The 23,440-nt window shown below is 43.9% G+C and overlaps 1 protein-coding gene across 6 annotated transcripts in view; it reads right to left on the bottom strand.

Moving 5' to 3' along the window:
* Positions 1-23,440, bottom strand: part of Dip2a (disco interacting protein 2 homolog A) — a 78,435-nt gene that overhangs the window by 43,249 nt on the left and 11,746 nt on the right. For 3 of the 6 annotated variants that reach the window (XM_021227520.2, XM_013113918.3, XM_005070734.4), the window contains exons 2-6: positions 18,561-18,632; positions 12,135-12,251; positions 10,047-10,166; positions 8,463-8,690; positions 2,996-3,124 (exon numbers count right to left, since the gene is read on the bottom strand). In XM_021227520.2, the coding sequence (XP_021083179.1) occupies positions 2,996-3,124; positions 8,463-8,690; positions 10,047-10,166; positions 12,135-12,251; positions 18,561-18,632 (666 nt within the window). The remainder of the gene's footprint in view (positions 1-2,995; positions 3,125-8,462; positions 8,691-10,046; positions 10,167-12,134; positions 12,252-18,560; positions 18,633-23,440) is intronic. The other 3 variants (XM_013113920.3, XM_013113919.3, XM_040732498.1) reach the window with 3 other exon arrangements.

The raw sequence follows: 23,440 nt of genomic DNA, 5'->3' as shown, positions 1-23,440 counted from the left end.
CCAACAGCATTATAATTAATATAGTGTCTCGTGTGTTACTTGGGGGCAGAGACAGTGGCAGGACCCAGGCAGCTGGTGGGAAAGAATACAGGTTACAGATCCTAAACTGTTTTATCTGGTGCGCTCCTTTCTTTCCTGTTTACAGGAAACAGGTTTATTCTGGCTTATGGTTTAATGGGATACTTTCCATTTCGTGGGGAAGCCTAAGCAGCAAGAGTGAAGCAACTACTCTCACTGTACCCACTGTTAGAAACAGAGAGTGAGAGATGCATGCGCTCAGCTAGTTTTCTCCTTTTTATGCAATTCAGGACCCCAGTCACGGGACAGTGTCACCCAGTACAAGGTGCACTGTCTCCACCTCAGCTAACCTAATTTAATAATCCCTCACAGGCATGCTCAGAGACTGACCTGATAAAGATAATCCCTCACAGGCACAGCCAGAGGCATACTTTACACTTTCATGAAACCCAATTTTTCTTTTTTTCAATGTCTTTGGTGTCACATCCAAGAAGATGCAATGTAATAAAGTTAATGCCCAATGTTTCCTTTTTAATGGTTTCCTAGTATTAGGCCTTTGATCCACTTGGTTTTTGTATGTAGTGTTAGAGAAAGGTCTAGCTTCATTGTTTTATAAGTGATATCTCCCATTGCCATCTGCTGAAGATTGTTTTTTTCCTGTTGAATGACCTTAGCACCCTTGTTAAAAATCACCTGAGGTGCTGGCAGACGGTTCAGTGGGTAAAAGTGCTCGACACTAAGCCTGATGATGGCCTGAGTTCAATGCTCAGAACTCACACAGCTGAAGGCTGTCTCCTTCCTCAACTGACCTCCACATGTCACGTGTGTGTCATGGTATGTCCAGGCATGTGTGCACATGCACTCATAAATAGATGCACACTGGATGGATGGGATGGATGGGTGGGTGAGTGGGTGGGCGGACAGCGGACAGGTGGACAGACGGACAGATAAAATGTGATTTCAAAAAGTCATTTGAGCTGGGTGGTGGTGGTGCATGCCTTTTATTGCAGCAGAGACAGAGGACCTCTGTTAGTTCAAAGCCAGCCTGGTGTACAGAGGAGTTCCAGGCAGTCAGAAATGCAGAGAAACTTTGTCTCAAAAAAAAAAAAACTAATAAAAGCCATGTGATCATATACAGGAGGGCTTATTTCTGAGCTTTCTGTTCTGTTCCATGGATGTACAGAGTTGTCTTCATTCTAGTCCTACACAGCTCTGATTGTTCCTGCCCTGTAATAAATCCTAGAGACATTTTTAAGGTTATCATGACCATTTAAGGTTCTTATGAATTTTTAGATGAGTTTATTTCTGAAAAAGAAAATCACTAAGATTTTCATAGGGATTATATAGCAAATTTATAGATTACTTTGAGTAATCTTTTTATTTTTTTAGACTTCTTTTATGTTTTACTTTCCATTCCCAGTTCCCACTCCCTCCTCTCCTCCTGCTCTCTCCACTCTCTCTCCTCACCCCGCACCTCCCGTCTGCTCCAGAGAGAGTACAGCCTCCCCTCGGAAGTCTGGTAAACCTGTCCCATCATCTTGTTGAAGCAGGCACCTCTCCCACACCCCTGTGTCTAGGCTGAGCAAGGTATCTCTCCATATAGAATGGGCTCCACTGAGTCAGTTTGTGCATTAGAGTTAGATCTTGGACTCTTGGCCAGTGGCCTCATATATTGTCCCAGTCACACCATTGTCACCCATATTTAGGGAGTCTACTTCGGTCTCATGCAGGTTCCCCATGTGTCAGACCTGAGTCAGTGATCTCTCACTAGCTCTCATCAGCTGATTCTGTGGGTTCCCCATCATGGTCTTGACTCCTTTGTTCATATTATCACTCCTCCCTGACTTCCATTGTACTCCAGGAGCTTGGCCCATTGGTTAGTTGTGGATTTCTCCATCTGCTTCCATCTGTTTCTGGAAGAGGAGTCTAGCTTCTCTTGGGTTGTATATTATAGGCTGGGTATCTTTGCTTTATGTCTGGTATCCACTTATGAGTGAGTACATCCTATATTTGTCTTTCTGGGTCTAGGTTACCTCACTCAGGATGGTTTTTTCTAGTTCTGTCCATTTGCCTACAAATTTTAGGATGTCGTTGTTTCTTACCGCTGAGTAGTACACTTTGAGTAATCTTAATTTAAGATAATATAACTTGGAACTGATCTTTCTTTGATAGCTGTTTGTCTTGCTACTTCATTGAAGCCATTTATTAATTTTTTCTGTGTGAAAGCATTTATCTTTTGGTTTTGCACATACAAGATCATGTAACCTACAAAGAGTTTTACCTTTTCCTTACAGTTTGGATGTCTTTTATTTATTTTTCTTTACTTCATTTCTCTGGCTAGGGTTTCCACACTCCCTGGATGACTAGAAGCGTAGATAAAGCAGGCATCCTTAGTGTGCCTCACCGCTCTGAATCGTGATCCACACAGTGAGAAAGTATAAGATTGTCTTGGGCTTTCAGCGTGTGTCTCTCTACTGTCTTGTCTTGTATGGGGTGTTAAGTTTCAGGCATATATTTTTTTTCTTTCCTTCTACTTTAGATTTATTTTGTTCTTTTTCTGCTTAAGGAAACTCTTGGAAGACTGGATTCAGGCATTTTTATTTTCTAGTGTTATTATCTGAACCTCTGAACCCCTCCTAACATCGTTCACTGAGTCTGCAACAACCTCAAAAGCTGCCAGGGTATGTGGCATGGCACCCAGCTTGCGATGCTGACTCTGAGTATAGGAACTTTCCCCAGCTGCTGATTTCCCTTCTCCGAAACTGGAAGGGGGAGCTGTTTCCTAGATATTTCCAGTTATTCTTCTACATGCTGTTTTCTAAGGTAACATTCACTGCACACTGGTTTCTGTTTATTTGCACAGAAGAATCGTAAATGACGTCTGGTTTACAGAAAGGGAATACATAAAGGCATGTTAAATACCACAGAGAAAACCTGTACTCTGTTGTTTTAGAAAAGAAAGAGACGTGTTTCTTACCATCTGCAGTTTCCAGCACGTTCCTGCCGTGCCCCCGGGGAACGCCTCTCACAGACGCCACCTGTGGACGCTCGTAGTGTGAGTGCTCTGCGAGGCCGGTGGTGACATCGGGAGGGGCAGAGTGCAGATCTGACACATGAAAAACATACCCAAACGACAGTGATTAGTTCAACAAGCATTAAGTGTTTATCCGAACCGGTCAGTCGAAAGTTTCACTGTCTGAACTCTAAGCAAGGGATTAATTATGGCATCCTGAAAGTTTTGTTTTCCCGGCTTAACAAAGGCCTGCAGGACCCTATACATCCCGACAGGTACTATGCAGAAATGATTGTGTGTGTTGGGAGGTGGCTCAATTCAACTCCTTAAAAGACAGACCTATACCTGCCTCAACGAGATGATGGGACAGGTTTAGTAGACTTCCTAGGGGAGGCATTACCCTCTCCAAGAAGCAGATGGGAGGTGGGGGAGGAAAGTGGGGGGGAGTGGGACGGAAGGAGGGAGGGGAACTGGGATTGGAATGTAAAAAAAATAAATTAATAAAAAAGAAAAAAAAGCCCTAAAATCACCAACTATAACTTGCCTGTTAACACAACACCCTAAGAAGTGCTTAGCTAGAGAAAGCTTCTCTCAAGAAAACAAAAAATTAATTTGAAATAAAATGCTACTAAATGCTTCTTGTCACTTTATGGAGAAGCAACCAGGCTTATAACTTCCCTGAAAGTAGGTTGGATGTTATGAAGACATCATCTTTGTGGCCAAATAATACAAGTACAAAGATTAGGGGATGGGAAGATGGCTCTGCAGTTAAGAGCATTTGTTGCTCTTGGCAAAGGACCCAGGTTCAGTTCCAAGCACCCACATGGCAGTTCACAACGGTCTGTATCTCCAGTTCGAGAGAATCCAGCACCCTCTTCTGGTCTTCTTGGGTACTACATGCTAATAAGGCATATACATAAATGCCTTATTAAAAATACTCACACACAAAAATAAGAATAAATCTTTAAAAATACAAAAACTAGTCAGGCGTTAAATAACCCTTTAATAACAGTACCTCAGTAGACAGGGACAGGCAGATCTCTCTAAGTTCAAGGCTAGCCTGGTATACATAGCAAGTTCCAGGCTAGTCAGAGTTACACGGTGAGACCCTGTGGTTGGAAAATTTTTTAAAATGAAGTATAAAAACTAAGAGATCTATATGCTAGTTTAGAAATTCTGCAATGATCCTGACACACCTATAAGTGATGTAAACCTACATCACTTCGGGGGCAGAGACAGAAGGGTCACAAGTTCAAGGCCAGCCTGTGTAGCATGGCATAATCCCATCTCAAGTGAATCAGATATTTTAAAAATTAAGAGACCACAATCAACTTAATGTACAACCAATTAATGCTACATTTAAGACAGAGTGCATAGGATACAATTTAAATTATTCCTTTCATTCTCTCAACATAAAAAACTTTTTGGCCAGGTGGTGGTGGCACACACCTTTAATCTCAGCACTCAGGAGATAGAGGCAGGTGGATCTCTGTGAATTCAAGGCTGGCCTGGCCTACAAAGCTACACAGAGAAACCCTGTCTCAAAAAAACAAAACAAAACAAAAAGATTTATGATTTTCATAGAACAGTACTTCGATCAGTTCCAAACACTGACTCTAAGTTAGACCTGTTGAGTCTAACGCTACGAAAGGAAAGATAGAGGAGCAACTTTTGAATGCGGAAATTGCACCACACACCAAATGCAGTCAGTTAGCGCAGTGAGCCTGTGTGCCGTGAAGGCTGGTAATCTGTGATACTTAAATCAACGTGCTGCTCACCACGGTACTCTTAACACACTGGTGTTTCATCTCTGACTGTCTATCATTTCATTAGCTTGGATAAAATTCAAAGACCCAAAAGTATAGGAAGAAAGAAAGTATGTAGGCGGTGCAGGGAGCCTTGCATAAAACATAAACTTACTATTTATAAAACAGAATATGCTTTTTGAAAAAAATCTAAAGCTTCAATGGCCGTTTTCACAAGCCCTGGAAAGGACTGTTGATGAGCATAGAAGCATTTAAAATCTGTGTCAGGAGGATCTTTCAGTTTATACAGAAACATCCCTGTGCTTCCAAACCTAGCAGAAAGAATAATGATTTTTAAAGCATATACAGAAAGAAGATAACCTATATACACAAAATTGTTTTTTTAAACAGCTACATAAAACTAAACTTTTCAAGGGGCAGTGGCGGCGCATGCCTTTAATCCCAGCACTTGGGAAGAAGAGGCAGGCAGATCGCTGAGTTTGAAGCCAGCCTGGTCTACAGAGCGAGTTCTGGGCCAGCCATGACTACACAGACAAACCCTGTTTTGGGGGGAAAAAAACAAACCTGTTTTTAAAACTATTCCTAAATCTGTGTCCAAATGTTTAATGTATTTTATTTCCTTAATCCAAAAACTGAAATTAATGCTTAAAAACACCCTTACCGAGTAAGTTCCACTTTAAAATTTTTACTTAGTACATTATTCCTATGTATATTTCCTTAGTTCCTCTATCTGGAGTGAAGCGAAATAATGGCTTTGCAGTGAGGACAGGGAAGGTACACACAACCTGAGTATCCCCTATGCCAATGACCTAGGACCTTGATATTTCAGAAATCAGACATTCATATACTTCACTAGTTAAGGCTCCTAACCGAAACCCTGAAATGTTCCAATGTGCTGACCTACATTTCAGACTGGAGATTAAGGAAGATAAACTTGTGTTTGGAAATCAAGTTAAGAGCCAACGAGATGGCTCCGTGGGCAAAAGCACCTGCCACACAAGACTTCTGACCAGAGTTCTGTTCCTGGAGCACACGGCAGCAGGAGGGAACTGACTTCCACATATGCGCTGTGGCACATGTGCATGAACGTGTGTGTGTGTGTGTGTGTGTGTGTGTGTGTGTGTGTGTGTGTGTCTGTCTGTCTGTCTGTCTGTCTGTCTGTCTGTCTGTCTGTCTGGGTGCACAGGTGGAGGCAGTTACCACCAAGTCTTACAACCGGAGTTCAAATCCCCAGAACCTACATGTCACACGCACACAAAATAAATAACTTTAAGTGTATTTAAAGTTAAAGGAATAAATAAATAACATGTAGAAATCAAGTTAACTGTGCTCTTCAACTACTCAATGGTGCATCAAAGCTACATTTGCAGTAAGGTCGTGGGATCCAAGCTGAGATTTTTTTTTTTGACACTGAGGAGAATCAATCACAAAACATCTACGCTAGGCCAAGGAAGTAAGAAAGGGAGGGGACTCTCACAGCCCAGCTGCGGGAGACAGGATGGATCATCTGCCAACGCCCGCAGTGAAGTGGCGTTGCTCTTCAGAGAATGAACACACCTAACACCACACACACCAGAGCATTCTCGTGAAAACACCCATAAGCATAAGCACTGGAGCCCTGAGGGTCGCTGATCGAATGCTGTGAGCTATGGCTAGCCAGGCATGCTAAATGTGACCAAGAAGTAACAGTGCGGCAGTGACGAGCCCCTAAAGCAGTGTAGAAGGAGCTTCGCACAGCAGAGACGAGGTAACTGGACATGACTCAGTGGGTAAGAGAGCATGATGGGCAAGCATGAGGGCCTGAGTTCGGATCCCAGGACCCATGTAAAAAGCAGGGATGTGCGTGACTATAATCCCAGCAATGTGTGGGCTGGTTCTTGCTGGCAATGGCCTAATGCCAGGGTTTAGTGAGAGACCCTCTCTCAAGGGAAAAGGGCAGATAGAGCAGGATAGTCAGCGTTCTGGTCTGGCCTCCCCACATGCCTGCAGAGGTGTATGTGCGCCCACGCACAGGTACGGCAAGCATGCGTGAGCGTGTGCCCGTGCACGCACACGGCTAAGTGAATAAATAAGTGGGAAACAAAAGCAACACAAAAGCCTCCATATAAACAGGAAAGCACAGCGCTGGCTGCCTTCCTGCCCCAGACTGTCCAATTCCTTGAGGAAAGGTAGGCCGCAGCCACCAGCCACACAGGAAACGGCGCCACAGCCACCCTGCAGGCAGCTGCTTTGTTAATGCCTACCTACTCTTTCTGCCACTATTCATGTGACTGCTCTGTGAGCACGAAGCACGGTGTGCAGAGGAGCCACAAGTTTCCACCTGACACACATAAAACACATGTTCAGCAACAGACAGGAATCGTACAGGGACCCAAACAAATAAAAATCCAGGAGCTGTACTGACAGCGCCACAGAGGGTGTTGAGAACCACGGGCCACCAGAAGAAACATCGTTTTTTTTTTTTAGATTTTATTTATTACATATACACCAGATTGAATTATAGATGGTTGTCAGCCACCATGTGGTTGCTGGGAATTGAACTCAAGACCTCTGGAAGAGCAGTCAGTGCTCTTAACCTCTGAGCCATCTCTCCAGCCCCCAGAAGAAACATCTTAATCCAGCCAGCACACCAAGCTTGACCTGAAAAGGACTCGGACCATGGTCCCAGCACCATCTACGGTGGCTTGCTCCACCTTACGGCTCTACCGACCAGTCCGGACACACCGCAGGTGCTCACCAACCACGCCAGGTCCAGCAGACCAGGGGCACTGACAACACTGGGACCAGCACCCCTCCCCACTAAGCAGTGTGCGATCTCAGCAAGCTACACACACTCATTTTAGTATCATTATTATTGTTATCACCCTCTTTCTTCACGTAGGAAAAGGAGGGACGGGATGAGTCTCTAATATGGACTACATTTTAAGGTACCAGGGCGTGAATATCTGTGGGCTTCGCATACAGCTGATCGCACAGCTGCTGCTTCTACGCAGGGCTTCAAATGGCTCAAGGCGGCACTTCTTTCTTTCTAAGATTACTGTCATGCAAGAGCTCATGACTGAGAAGACTCCTGCATCTTTAAGACTGGCTTTGGCATCTTGATTTTGGAAAGAGGACTGTCTGCAGGAAGAAAGGCCAGACCAAAACTATAGCTTCAGCCACCATCTCAGGACCCGAGCAAAGGGACAACACGTGCGCCTGATAGACACATATGCAAAAAGCCACAGGAGGGACAGTGACTAGAGAGCTAGGCCCAGGGTGGCCGTCACAAGCACCCGAGAAAAGGGAAGGACAGCAGGACGTCAAGAGAAGAGCATGTCACTGAGGACTGGGCCACCCACCAGCCTGGAACTGCCAGGCCACGGAACTACAAGATTGCTTCTGTCCCTAAAAGACACCTTTCAGATAAGAAAGAGGTGGTCTGGATGGAGACGAAAACTTAGCAACAGAGCCATTCTGTTCAACAAAATCTGGACGCCAAACCATCCAGGTGGGACCCTGTCATGTCAAATGGGACTAGTAAAAGCTTAAAAACCAGCTGATATCTCAGGCAGACAAGGCACCACGTGACATCTGGCTCATGACCTCAGTCACTTGACAGTAGTACTCTGTCCCGGACACTCCTGACCCTTCCCGATCGGCGGGACTAGGCAGCTGTTACTGACCTATGTGGGTGTGGGCCGCGAGGCCCGCGAGCGCAGTGGCGGCACTAGGAGCAGCAGCAGGTTTCCCTCCCGGGTGGGATGAGGTGGAAGACGCAGAGGATGAAGTGGACGAGCCCTGAATGGCCCTGTCAAGCCAGGGCTCGATGCTGGAATGGCTCTGGAGCAGAGTGGAGGTGAGTCGCCCAGGTCGCCGTAAAGAGCCCTCATCTTCTGAGGCGGATGACGTGTCTGTGGTTAAAATAACGATGACAAGCATGATGTAGGGATGGGTCAAGAGAGGGAGAGGGCCTCTCACTTGTCTCCAGGCCTGAAGCACAGCTCTACCCTACATGGCCAGTGGGCACCTCGAAGGCCACCGTCAGAAGGGCACATAAGAAGTCCTACTTTTGGGAAGTGATCCCATGAGTGTCACGGTCACCACAGAGGCCTTGGCCACAGTATACCACCTGCTAGGAATGAAAACGGCCCTCTGTCCCCTAAAGCTAGGAAACACCAACTGTGATGTGCGTGCCCTGTGAGGGTCCAGCATGCACTGCTGCCCAGCCACACGTCCTGACACCGCATCCACACATCGGCACAGCACAGCCGCAGCCGGCACCTCATGTCCTAGCCCATGTGCGAACGTCGCAGCACTGTGGGTGTTATGGGAGACTATGGCCCTGTCTACATCTACATTCATAAGGAAAACGGGAGAAGAAACTCTAGGAAGGTTCTTTCTCAACATAATTGCTTTGGCTTAAAAAAAAACTATTTGTGAACTAAGCTTCCATCAAGTATGCACGCTGGCATGTTATTATAGTCATTAAAACGTTTTAACATTGGATAGGGTCTATAGTGCTATTAGCAGAGACAGTGATGTGGCAATAATTTCTAAAGACTTCTTCCAATAAGGTTTTCTAGGAAGAAGCACCTGCCGAGCTGTCAGGTCACCTTGCAAATCTTGTACATTCCAGTCTTCACCATTTTAGTAATTCCAAACGCATCAAGCCTCAATGATTGTTAACATATTCTGACTTTGCAACATGAGGGACAGCTGTGGAAATGCATGGGTGAAGCCACCAGATATCAGCACCTCAGTCTGGCTTAGCAGGATGTTAGAGAGAAACCTACACACTTTCATTTCCAGAGGCAACCACGGATGATAAAATATACCCGACCCTCCAAATAAGCATCTTAGATGTCCCCAGGGAGACGTGGCTAGGAGGTCAGCGGCATGACAGACAAAGGGAATGAACTCGAGTAAGTTGAAAATTCAGTTCCAGAAGTTTGCACTCCACTAAGTGCCCCTTTTAGGTTGATCTCTTTACTAAAAGGTATAAATAGCATCTTAGTTTTTTTTAAAAAGTAAAATCCATACAAAAAAAATCCCACTACAACACAAATATTCACCTGGATAAGAAAAATTCCAAGCATACTATAGATTCTTAGGTAAAGAATATGCACATATGTAAACAATTTTAATTTCTAAATTTCTCAAACCTGTATTATAGGCTACAAGGATACTCCAATTCAATAAAAATAAATGCTATACCACCAGGCCTATGACACACTCATAAAATCTGTCCTGAAGCCATTTATCGATACCTGGAGGAGTGTAGGTTTCCACGGATGAATGCACAAGGACAGACCGTCTTTTTGAAGGCATGGGCATCTTCCTCTCTTTGTACTTGGCCAAAGCGGCTTGCACGGCTTCTGTGTGGACATCTGCACAGGAATAACAGTAGCGGTAGGTGTTTTACCACACTGGTTATGATTATACCGGTTATAACTGATTCATATGTATGCTCTGACCACTCACTCACCCTTATGCCTCACATTCTCTCTAGACATTCTTTGTTGAGGACTCAACTTTTGAGCTTGATAAATACTCCCAGTAATAAACTAAAAATAAGAAGCTGTGGACCCTGAGAGGCTCACTGGCCAGCCATTCTAGCTAATCAGTAGGTTCACAAAACAAAACAACAAAATCAAGTAGACATATTTTGAAAACAACAGCCTGGAAATCAATGTCAGCATCTCAAATGTCAGTGAGTTCCCACTAAGGATGTTTCAATAATTATGCAGCATATGCAGTAATCAATTCATCTGTTATTTTAAAAAATTAAGTGTACTGTGATTACGAAAGATGGCCGCCGGGCGGTGGTGGCGCATGCCTTTAATCCCAGCACTCGGGAGGCAGAGGCAGGCGGATCTCTGTGAGTTCGAGGCCGGGCTGGACCGATAGCCTCCAAAAACAATACAGAGAAACCCTGTCTCATAAAAACCAAAAAAAAAAAAAAAAAAAAAGATGGCCAACATCAACCTCTGGTCTCCACATGTATGCACACCTGAACACACACATGCACAGGTCAGTTAACATATATGTATAACTCAGTTGGTAGAATGCTTGCATAACATGTATGAATCCCTGGGTTCCAACCCCAGTACACATAAATGGGACATTTTGGTATATGGCCATGTTCTTAGTCCCCAAAATGGAAACAAAAGGATCAGGAGTTAAAGGTCGTATACTAATACCAATACATAGTAAGTTCCAGGCCAGCTTGGGCTACATGAGATTGAAAACTTGTCTCAAAATAAAGGGGGAATGGGGACAAGATGGCTCAGCAAGTCAAGGTACTTATTACCACCTGACAAGCTAAGTGTGATTCCTAGAACTTACAAAGTGGAAGAAAAACCAGCTCCTGCAAGTTCTCTGCCCTCCATGTGTGAACCATGGCACACTGGTATGCATACACTCACACACATACACACACTCAAAATAAATAAATGAGCATTGTCGAATGGTGGGAAGATCTAATTACAAGGAAATTTAAGTTACACCATTTTTCCCTGGCTGAGAAGTAGATTCAAACAGCAAGCATGCTGTACCGGCAGGCAGGAGGGGAAGGATCCTCTCAGAGAAACGCTTAGTCAGAAAAGGGCTTACACGGCAAGCACAAGGACCCAAGTTTGACCCCAGAACTCAGTTTAAAAACATCTAGGTGCACTTGTAATCCCAACGCAGGCTTACTGGGCTCTTTGGGCAGCCAGGATAGCCTACCCAAGCTTAAAGTTAAAAAAAAAAAAAGAGTAGATGGCACCTGCTTGTACATGCATACCTGCACACATACGTGAACACACACACACACGCATGCATGCACGCACACGCACGCATGCACTCACACATGTGTGCAAGCAAGCAACCTCTAAGGCAATCATTATGTACAAAAAGAGAGACACAAAACAAACAGAGCCAGGTGTAATGACTCATGCCTTTGATCCCAGTACTCTTGAGGCAGAGGCAGACAGATCTCTGTGAGTTGGAGGCCAGCCTAGTCTACAGAGTAAGTTCCTTGACAGCCAAGAAGGATGCACAGAGAAACCCTGTCTCAAAAAACAAAAACTATTAAAACAACAACAACAACAAAAAACAAAGTATATGAAGGTTTCACTTTCATAAACAATATAATGATGTTAATTATCACTCAGGTGAAAAATAATTGTTTTTTGTGTCCCGAGTGCTGGGATTAAAGATTTGTGCCACCACCCTCAACTGAAAAATAACTACTTCTTTGGTGGACATTCTAGCAAAGAAAAGCCAACCAAAAGCCTCAGTAGTCAGAACAGAGTGTCCATCTGCCTGCTGCAACCCCAACTCCTACTCCCGCACTTCCAGAGCTATGAACCTACCTGACCGGAAGCGCTCATCCCTTGAGTTGGTAGCCCGAGACTTCTGTGGTTTGGGTGCAGCTGCTGTCATCAAGGGCCCAGGAATTCTATTTTCTGTTTGCAGACAGGGGTCTACTCCTGAAACACAGTTTTACACCTTGTGTAAACAATTTGCTTTTCCATATAACCAGCTCCGTGTAAAACAATGTGCTTTTCTCTTCTGTGGCCATAGCGTACATGCTGTACCACTCTTCGTATGGCTCTTAAAGCACAAAAGAGTCTCTGGCTTGGGATTAAGGGCCGTGAACATGGGCCAGGGCAATGTCCACATCCAGGTTACCCTCTCCCCCCACCACTAGACCTAGCCTAGCCTCTAGCTCATAATCATAATGACGACTACACCCTCAGGGTGTCCTTGGCAACATGGCACCGTCGGTTCAAGTCTGCTCTGAGTCACAGATCTCCTAGAGCGGGTTCCTGCATTTATGGCTGCTCCATAAATCTAAAGTGGCCTGTGCTGCTTGTTGCCACTGTCACAGTCCAGTGTCATCAAACTCTAAGTGAGAAGCTGCCCTTAAACACAAAGAAAACGTGGAGAGGTAGAGAATAATACTGAACCACGTCAGTGCATGGAATGGTCCAAGGCCAGCAGGCTGGTCTAATCAGCACCTCTGTTGGTGCTGTCTTCAAATCTGGGATGGAGAGAGTGCACGTCACCTACTGTCTACACATCCTCAGCCAGCCCCTGGCTCACGGTTATAGCCCCCTGACCAGATACAAGACAGGATACAAGACAGTGAGAAATAGCAGGGTACAAATAGCATGGTCACTAAACAAAGTCTCTAGTATTGATCCTATCCTAATCTGCTAACGTCTCTGGACAGCACAGAGCAAACCTTTTAGTTGAGACTCGGTAAGAATGAGCTTGATGTCGTCAGTCTTTGTTTGAAAATTACTTAGAAGCCTCGCCAGAAGAGGGTCCAGTCTCACTGGCTCCTCCAGTCTAGACCACACCCCCAATACAAGCAGAGTGTATCTGACTGCACCCTGGGTCAGTGTCCCTCACAGGAACAGAGTGACAGAAGTGGTACTACCTGACTTCTAGGGCTGGTCACATGAAACAACAACTCTTTCTTCTTGGCTCAGCTATGCCCATGAGGTCCAATGTGCTGATCCCCACATCAAAAGAGTCAGGCAAGAAAACAGGAGAGCCAGGTAGGTGAGGGGGACCTCCAGCCCAAAAGCCAACGATGGGGCCCTCATAGGTCACTTACTCAGACACCTACTCAGACTCAGCTGGCCCAACTGCAGGTCTATGAGCACAACAGATCTGTGGTGTTGTCTGGTGTGGCTGGTTACATACACACATACACACACACACACAGAAGCACATACATACACATGCACACACACAAACAAACACACATACACACACAGAGGCACATACATACACATGCACACACACACAAACATATACACACACAGAGGCACATATACATGCCCACACACACAGACACACATACATGCGCTCACTTGCACACACACACACACACACAAACACGTATGCACGCACATATACACATATATGACAACACTGAACAGAGTAGCTCACTAGGCTAAAAAAACTACTTCAAAGTTTCACTAAAGAACATTTTGCCTCAGGGTGTAAGGATTATAAAGTGGTACACTGTATAGTAGCCTATGTGTACATTCCAAAACACGGTAACTTTATCCTTTAGATAGATAAGATCTTCATCAAAGACAACACAAACTGATCTGAAATTACTGGATAAAGAGGAAGTTTTTTGTTTGATTGTTTTTCTTTTTTTGAGACAAGATTTCTCAGTCCTAGCTGTCCTGGAATTTGCTCTGTAGACCAGGCTGGCCTTGAACTCACAGAGATCAGCCTGCCTCTGCCTCCCAAATTCTGGGATTAAAAGCTTGTGCCACCACTGCCTGGCTTGTTTTGTTGTTGTTGTTTCGAGACAGGGTCTCACTGTGGATCCCTAACCAGTCTGGAATGTGCTATGTAGAGCAGGCTGGTCTTGAACTCATAGAACTCACAAAGGCCCACCAGCCTCTGCCTTCTAAGTAGTAGGACTAAAGGCCTTAGGCATCATACCGGTCTTAAGTTTGCTTTGTTTTATATTGTGTATATGTGGAGCAGGGGTGAGTGCCCATGGAGGCCAGAAGAAGGCGTCAGATCTCCCCGGGGCTGCAGTAATAAGGGGTTGTGAGCTCCCTGACGCGGGTTCTGGAATGGAGCTCTCGTCCTCTGCAACAGCAGGACACACTCTTATTTGCTGAGCCATCTCTCCAGTTGAAACATGATACACTTTTAATTTTAGCAGGTAGGAAGAGATAACTTTCCAGCAAGGCTACAGTGATTCACACTCCTACAAGCAACACATGGAAGTGCTATATCCTCACACATTTCTGGGCACTGAGTTTAGAGAAAGCTTAAGAACTCTTTCATCCTAAGAGGATAGTTCACTTTAATTTGCATTTCCGCATCTACTAAAGTTGAATGTGACTTAGTGTTTATTACCCATTTATGTTTCCTGTTCTTTGAATTTTTTCTTCCACTTAAGAAATTTATGTTTTTTCATATGTTTGGATATTGGTTATTTCTTCCAAATATATTTTATGATCCCATTATAGGTTCTGTATTTTTCTCGCTAAGTGAATTAGTATTTTACAATGTATTTTCATCTTAAATGAATTTTTCATATTTCAAAACGGAACTGTTGAAAGATAAAAGCTACTTATTATCACATATTCTCTAAAGTTACAATAGCAATAAAACCAAAAACTCTTACCAATTCCGATAGCTAACTAAGCAGCCTTCCAAACACACAGTAATACCCTGTCTACATATATCACTGCCTTTTATTCTCTAGTATTAACCCTGTTTTGTTTCCGAATCTCCTGGTATCAATGTAATCAACAAAGCTATGTGGTATGAGGGGAAAACCAGAGGCTTCTATACCTTTGCTAGGGCCAGAAACAGCAAGATAGGTGACTGTTCTGCTTAATGGTTGGTGGTGACTTTAGGAAAAGAAATAGGCTTTAAGATGTTTTAACCTTCAATCCCAATTTTAGTTTGGCTTGTTTTTGTTTGTTTGTTTGTTTTTTGAGACAGGGTCTCTCTATTATGGAGATGTGACTGGCCTGGAACTCACTATGTATACCAGACTGGCCTGGAACTCACAGATCTCTACCTCCCAAATGCTGGGATTAAAGGTGTGTGCCATCACACCCGCAATTTTAGTTTTCGTTTTGAATGAACAAATGCCAATATATAACCAGCATCTTCAACATCCTTTTTCTGTTATTTATAAATATACCAATACAGGTAGTATAAAGCACATGCAGTTTAAGAAGTTTTGCATAGGGGAAAATGTAGCCACTGCACAATTTAAGAACTAAAGCATTGGGGTGGAGAGATGGCTCGGTGGTTACCAGTACTTGCTGCTCTTTACAGAGAACAGGAATTTAGTTTCCAGAACCCATGTGACACTGCACAACCACCTGTAACTCCAGTTCTACGAGACGTGACACTGGCTTCTGACCTCCATGGGCATGCACATGGTGCACTAGCACACACACAACGCATCAGTAAAACACACATGTTAAAATCATGCTTTCTGGAGAAGCAGCAGTAATAATAACAGTTAACATTTAAGCATGGGCTAACACGATGGACCAGCAAGCAAAGGTGCTTACTGCACCACACTAACAAGCTGAATTTGACCCTCAGGACCCATATAAAGAAGTCGGATGTGTTGGGACACATCTGTAATTGCAGCACTCCTATGGAGAGACAAGGCAGAAAGCAAGAACAGGAAAACCTTCTAGAAGCTCACTGGCTGGCTACTGGAGTACATGGCACAGCAGGAACGAGAGACCCTGCTTCAACAAAACGGAAGGAGAGAAGCAACTCCCGAGATTAACTAGCACATGCTTACCATGCTTGAGCGCTCTCTCTCCCTCTCTCTCTCTCTCTCTCTCTCTCTCTCTCTCTGTGTGTGTGTGTGTGTGTGTGTGTGTGTGTGTCTCCCTCAAGTTTAAAGAGAGAAAAAGAAAAAAAGCTTTCAGATAGCTGAAGATCACATGACCTACACAGGCCAATCTCACCTCTACCAGGAAATGGTGTGTTAGAAAACTCCATTTCCGCCAGGTATTGGTGGCACAACCTTTTATCCCAGCAATTGGGAGGCAGAGGCAGGGGGACCTCTGTGAGTTCGAGGCCAGCCTGGTCTACAGAGAGAGTCCCAGGACAGACTCCAAAACAATACAGAGAAACCCTGTCTCAAAAAACCAAAAACAAACAAATTAAAAAAAAAAAAGAAAGAAAGAAAAAAGAAAAATCCATTTCCATTATAGAAATTCATTTCCTTTTCTTTCTTTGACAGCCATAAGAGACTCTGGTATGGTTTTTCATGGTTTACTTATTTATTCTTATCATTACTACTCTTTTAGTTGGGGTCTTACTGTGTAGCCCTGGTTAGTCTATAACTCAATACGTAGACTAGACTGGCCTCAAACTCACAGAGATCCACCTGCCTCCGCCTCCCTAGTGTCTGGTGTGTTTTTAAAGCTCATGCTGGACACACTGCTCTGTGGTGTCCTTCCAAACCATCGTTTCACTGAGGTTCATCACCGATGATGTCTAGATGCTCTGACATTCCATGGTCTGGGTTCTGCTGAGCAAGGTTGGAGATGGGGTCATGATGGACATTCTTGTGTGCCTAAAGGAGAACTGTGGCACCATGTGACACAGAAAAATGCGCACTGACTCCCTTATGGATGTCAGGCTCTGGTTTTAATCTGAATTTCTCTGATTATCTGAGAGGTTAGGTATTATTATTGTTGTTGTTGTTATTGTTATTCTTATTGTTATTGGCTATTTCCCTGCTTTGAAATGCCCATTTAAGTCTTCACTCATTTTTCTCATCACATCAGGAAATCTGGGCTCTGGGTGGCATAGGGTAGACTCCTGACATTCGTCCCCCATGCCTCATGCTAGCCCCTAGCCAGGGAGACGGAGAGCCCGCCTTCTACTGCAGGAAGAGCCCCTAGGCAGTGCTGTCTGTACACTCTAGGGCCATTTCTTGAATCACTGTGTTAAACCATCCTCCCACAGCCTGAAGTTTTACTTTACAGTCTCTCTGGGGCACCTTTTGATTTACAGAAGAAGCTATGAAGTTTAATGTATCCCAACTTGTTAATCTTTCCTTTTATGGCTGCTGTTTTACGAGTGGCATCTCTGGCAATTTAAGAAAGCCTTCCTATCTTGAGATGGCCATACTTGCCTGTAAGATCTCCAAAGGGCTCTATAGCTTCTGCCTCCCACACTTGAACCTAACACACCTGAAGTTCACTTTGGTGTCTAATTTTATATATTTTACACAGGTACCGGTAGCTATGTCAGCCCCCTAGCTACATGCCATCTCTCCTAAACCAAGTCCATATGTGTGTATGTGTGGCCTTTCTGTCCCACTTAGCCCAGCCACCTGCCCTTACAAAGAAACCTACTCCTGGTGATGACAGTCTTGTACTGACTCAAAAACTTGCTAGACAACTCCTCCCACCCATTGCATTCCGTATCTCCTAACCTTTTGTACTGAAGACATAAATCTAAGAAGTAGGTTGTGAAATTCCACTAAAAATACTCAAAACAGCAGCTGGGTGTGATAGTACATGCCTTAATCCCAGCACTCCAGAGGTAGAGGCAGAGGCAGAGGCAGAGGCAGGGGAATCTCTGTAAATTCAAGGCCAGCCTGGTCTACAAAGTCAGTTCCAGAACAGCCAGGGCTGTTACACAGAAACAAACAAGCAGAAAAACAAAAACAAATCAAAATAACAAATATGCTAAATCTACAAATTAATGTGCAAAGAATTAAAAAAATTTACAACATATGTCCTTGTCTAGTAAGGAAATATATCAGGCCACTCTGTGACCACCAATATAGAATAAGCTGCCGGGCAGTGGTGGTGCATGCACGCCTTTAACTCCAGCACTTGGGAGGCAGAGGCAGGGGCGTCACTGTGAGTCTGAAGCCTGCCTGGCCCACAGAGTGAGTTTCAGGACCGCCAGAGGAATAACAAAGAGAAACCCTGCCTTGAAAAAAAAAATAACAAGCAAACAAAAAAAGTAAGTCCTATTTGGGAGTGAGCTCTGTATCAAGCCAGAGCTGTAAATTGTAATCTGTGCCCTTGGATTTTTATCATCTAATATATTTGACCCTTAATAAAATATGAAACATATACCCGTTTTCACAATACAAAAATCAGTTCTTATTTATTATTACTAGTTTGCAGTGTTAGGAATTGTACCCAAGATCTATCGCATGCTAGGCAAGTGTTCTACCACTAAGCCACACTCCCCAGCTGTTTATAGGACAGTATACTTGTTACTAAAACAAAAGAAGGTGCCGGCCTTACCTTGAATGAGGGGGATGTAACGAGCCAGCAGCTTCGCCCTTTTCTTTTCATATCCCTTTTGAGTGATATCACCTAAAACAACAATGGGAAAAGAGAATTTCATTACTTGTAAGGTCCCGAAAATGTGTGCATGAGGGTGTGTGTGTGTGTACACATGTACACATAGAGGTCAGAGGTCACCTTGTTTTTTGAGACAGGGTTTGTCTCTCAGTAGCCTGGAACTAACCAAGAAGGTCAGGTTGGTTGACTGGCCAGTGAGCTCCAGGGACCCCAAGGAATATGTTCTTCTCTGCCTCCCCCAGCACTGGAATTATAAGCATGTACCATGTACCACACCTGTCATTTTAATGTATGTCCCAGGGATTGAACTTGGTAACTCATGTTTGTGCAGCAAGCATTTTACCAGTGAATAAAATTCTTTCTGAACAACGACAAGAACCTGAATTTGGATCCCCAGAGCCCACTCAAAGTTCGATGGGGTGGTGCCCATCTGCAGTCCCAGCATTCCTGTGATGCAATGGGAATTGGAGACAGGAGAGTCTCTGGAAGCTCGCAGGCCGGCTATTCTTCTCTGTAGAGCTGTGAGCAACAAGAGCCCCGTCTCAAAGACCAAATGTGAGAGCTGACTGATGGGACTGACCTCTGACCCCTACACGGGCACTGTGCACCACTCCCAGACACACAGAGACTTTTTTGAATTATCATATAAAAACTATAGAGTAATGCCTTTCAAGAGGGTTGCTAGATACGTAAGCTGGGATGAACCCATACCATGGAAGGCAGTAACGGAGAAAACTACTGACGTGTAGTTTAGGCAGACCTCCTGTACAAGCTGTTGAGTGAAGGCAGCCTGACTCAAAGGCTATCTACTTTAGGGGAGTGCCTGGACCCTACCAAGAGTAAAATGACAGACTCTAGATATCCCCTATGTGGAAGGATTTGGCAATAGGGTGGGGGGAAGGGGAGTGCAGGAGGATGGGAGGGAGAGGGAACTGGGATTGACATGTAAAACAAGCTATTTAAAATTAAAATAAAAAATGATAAAAAAGGCTATCTACTATATGTACATCACTCTGCATGATGACACACCGGAGAAGATAAAAACCACAGAACCCAGACGGCAGATGCCAGCAGACAGGGAGGGCACTGTCAGAGGGGACAAGGAATCTGGTGGAAGGCTTGCATGACTTGGCTCTAGCAGTGACTACACAACTGTACTCTCCTGTCAAAAGCTTACAGAGCTGCACACTGGGAAACAGTCTTACTGTATATAAATAATACTTTAATTGTTTGAAAAGGTGATCAACATCTCCTGGAAACTGGTCAAAAGGGGGACTGAGGCTGGAGAGATGGATGAGCAGTTAAGACTGCTTCCTGCTCGCCCAGATGACCTGAGTCTGGCTCCCAGAAACCAGGTGACACAGCTCAGAACTGCCTGCAGCTCCTCTCCCAGGGATCCAACAGCCTCTTCTGACCTTCACGGGCACACACATGTGGTACACTCTCACACAGACAAATAAACACCATTTTGTATTAAGTCTTAACCAATGCAAGCCCCTGAGGTCACACCTCCAATAAGCAGAACTCCACACTGTATTTATAAGACCTACAGATGATATCTACACAAGTTCAAGTGTCAGAAACAACAGTAAAAGTGACCCATAGCCACAGTCCTCCCCAACCACAGTGCCTTAGAGGAGAACTCAGGAAATGACCCGCTGTCCCCATAAATTTCCATAAAGAAGGCAGCCAAACAAGTTAAATCCCCTTGGCAATGGAGTAGGAAATGTACTTCATATCTTGATCTTCCTGTACTACCTGGTTCCTGCACAAACATAGGCGTGTAACAGTGGATCTTCAATGTTTCTATGAAGATTTTAGACCAGAAATGTATCCTGCAACAATTCTTATTACTAGATTTTAGTACAAATGTATGCTAGTACAGTTTTCACTATTACCATTTTTGGTGGTTTTCTAGTGTTTTCTAAGCCCTCCTCCTCCATCTTCCACTTTCTTCCAAACAAAAAAGTAGAAGGCTACTGAGGGTCAAAAAATACTGCCTCTGAGTGCCCACCCAAGTATTTCCTTCAGAAGGATTCATGTTGACTAGGGGTTGTCAGGTGTGGGAACAGACTCTTTGGAGTGGCTGACATTTAGATTAAACCTCATTAAAGGTCCAGGCATACATTGATATATTCTTCTGTACAAGGAAGGCCTGTAGCCAGGGAAGGGAAGTCCTGTGGGACAGTCAGGCAGCTGCCAGAGTACGAGTTGGGCTACCACAAAGCCCTTCCCACCAGCCTGCCCTTTGTCTACAGCCTGCTGGATAACAGCCTGGGCTATCGGGCAGTCCTACATCTATATATGTACCTTTATCCATCTCACTGTCCTCATGAGGTTCTGCTGTGCCCTCACAAGCAACTGCTCTGTGGCACTTACTGTGTGCATAGTAGAATATACCCTGCCAGGTGTGGGGCGGGAGGGGATCTGTGCATGTGTGTGCACGTGTATTTCTTTCATTTATATGTTTTCACTCTACCTGAGTTGGCATTATCCCACAAATAAATCTGTTTCTCCTTTTGTTGTTGTTTTTTCTACTAAGTGCTCTGTTTTTAACACCAACCCATCCTCAATGGATGAGCAAATCTGATTCACTGCTCTGACCTTAGGATACTTGGAGAGACACCACCCCATTCTCACCCATCAGTGGGCAACATTGGGCCCTGACCACACCCACATTATCTTCTAGAAGGGCACTATCAGCTCACTAGCTACTCAAACTCCAATACTCATGATCACCAAGACTACAGAACACATGGGCTCATAGGAACTATTCTCATTGGGTTCAAGGAATACTGCATGATTTCACTTACTAAATTTTCAACCTATATACAATGTTAAAGCATAAATATTTTAAACATATGTTAAATTTTTTAACCCAAGAATATATTCAAATGTGACTAATCTAAATCAAAATTCAAAAAACTAAGACAGGTTTCACTACGCAGCCCTGGAGCTCACTATGCAGATGAGGTTGGCCTTGGACCATGTGCCTCTGCCTCCTGAATACTGGGTTATCCCCATGCCCAGCTATGGTTCTGTCTTAAATGAAGGTAACGATGGTGAAGGTACCAAAAGGCACAGAGACATCAAGCATGTCAGCTGTCTGCTTGATGCTCACCGTAAGATGAAAGCAATCTCATTTTGTCACCTGACACATAACCATCCACAGATGCTCTGACGTAACCTTAGGGATACATCCCATGAACCCACTCTACGTTACATGAATCCTGACTCAAAAATCCATTTAACACACAGATATCCAAGCACCATACCTTAGCATGGGCTTCAAGCGCAATAGCTTTCAGCAGGAAACTGTAAGAGTGTCACAAATGCTGGTCATTAGTATGGGAAAAGGATCAAATTGCAAAAGGTCTGATTGCTACTGAATTTGTATCACTTTCAAACCAACAGAAGGCTGAAGCATGCTAAGCCCAATTATTACATCAGTGATCATCTGTATTCTGTTTTCCTGCATGACCAGCTGCCATTATTTTCACATGCCCAACGTGATGAACATTGGCCCATGCATACCCATGGCACAGACACAGAGAGCATGTAGCATCTTAACAGGCTATAATAGAACCCTGGCACAAAGCTGGCACGCTAGGGAAGAGGAGACTCAAATACAAATTTTCTAAACCCAAGTTCAAGTCTCTTTCACAGAGAACAATAAAACACAAAGAGACAAACAACAGAGCCTTGTTCCCCAACCACTGCACAAAACTGGTGAGGCCCTGTCAAGAAGCAGAGAAGGCTGTTTATGCCTGAACATCCAAGCATCTGTGGGCTTTGGGAAGAATCCTGGCTACCACTGGACAGATTCCTCTGGTGGTTACAAGGCAGGTAGAGGGTCTTCCAGACTCCCAGGTAGGAACAACACACCATTAATCCTGCTTCAGCTATGGCATGAGACAGATTTCTATTCTTATTTCATACACTTCCGAACTCCATAATTTTTAACATATAACCATATGCCCTTTTGTATATAAGAATATATAGCAGATGATTTAGCAATGCTTTGGTTACACAACATGTTAGTGAAGAAAACTAGGTAAATTCTAGGTATTATTTCTGAAACTTCTTATACACATTTTTTCAAAATAAAAAGTTTTTAAAAATTGTGGAAAACTTATAGAATTAGTATTTCTTTTTAAAATTTATTTTGATTTTACGTGTATGCATGCTTGCCTGCAAGTGTGTAAGTGAGCTGTGTGTATGTGTGCTTGATGCCTTCAGAAGCCAGAAGAAGGCACTGTGTCCCCTGGAACTAGCTAAGGACATTCGTGAACCACCATGTGGGTGCTGGGAATCAAACCCAGATCTTCTGCAACAGCAGCCAACAAGTGTGCTTAACCACTGAGTCATCTGTTCAGCCCACATTTCTTCTTTCTTTTTAAAAATATGCTTGCCTTATGATGTGGAAGATTTAGTTTCTAGAAGATACTTAAGCTATAAATGCAATTTCTTCAATAGCTTTGGGGATTAATGGAGTTATCTGCTTCATTTCACTGAGTCTGAGCAGTCACTGGCTATCAGAAATGGGTTTGTTTCACCAAAGCTAGTGAACATTCACAGAGTTCTGTAGCACAAAGAACCTCTTAACACTTGGGTCCACAGCAACACTGCCTCTTTCATCCCCAATCTTGGTAAGTGGTGTCTTTGGTATAACTACACCATAGAAAATGACTCAGCAATAAAAAGGAATGAATTACAGACAGCTTATATATGTAGGTAGATAAGTAGGTAGGTAGGAAGGTAGAAGATAGATAGATAGATAGATATTTCTAAAATATTATACCAAATGAAAGAAGCTATTT

Source organism: Mesocricetus auratus, unplaced genomic scaffold (genome assembly GCF_017639785.1).
Source record: "Mesocricetus auratus isolate SY011 unplaced genomic scaffold, BCM_Maur_2.0 Super-Scaffold_100027, whole genome shotgun sequence".
In the NCBI taxonomy this organism is placed as follows: Eukaryota; Metazoa; Chordata; class Mammalia; order Rodentia; family Cricetidae; genus Mesocricetus; species Mesocricetus auratus.
This window is presented reverse-complemented; position numbering and strand designations above follow the sequence as displayed.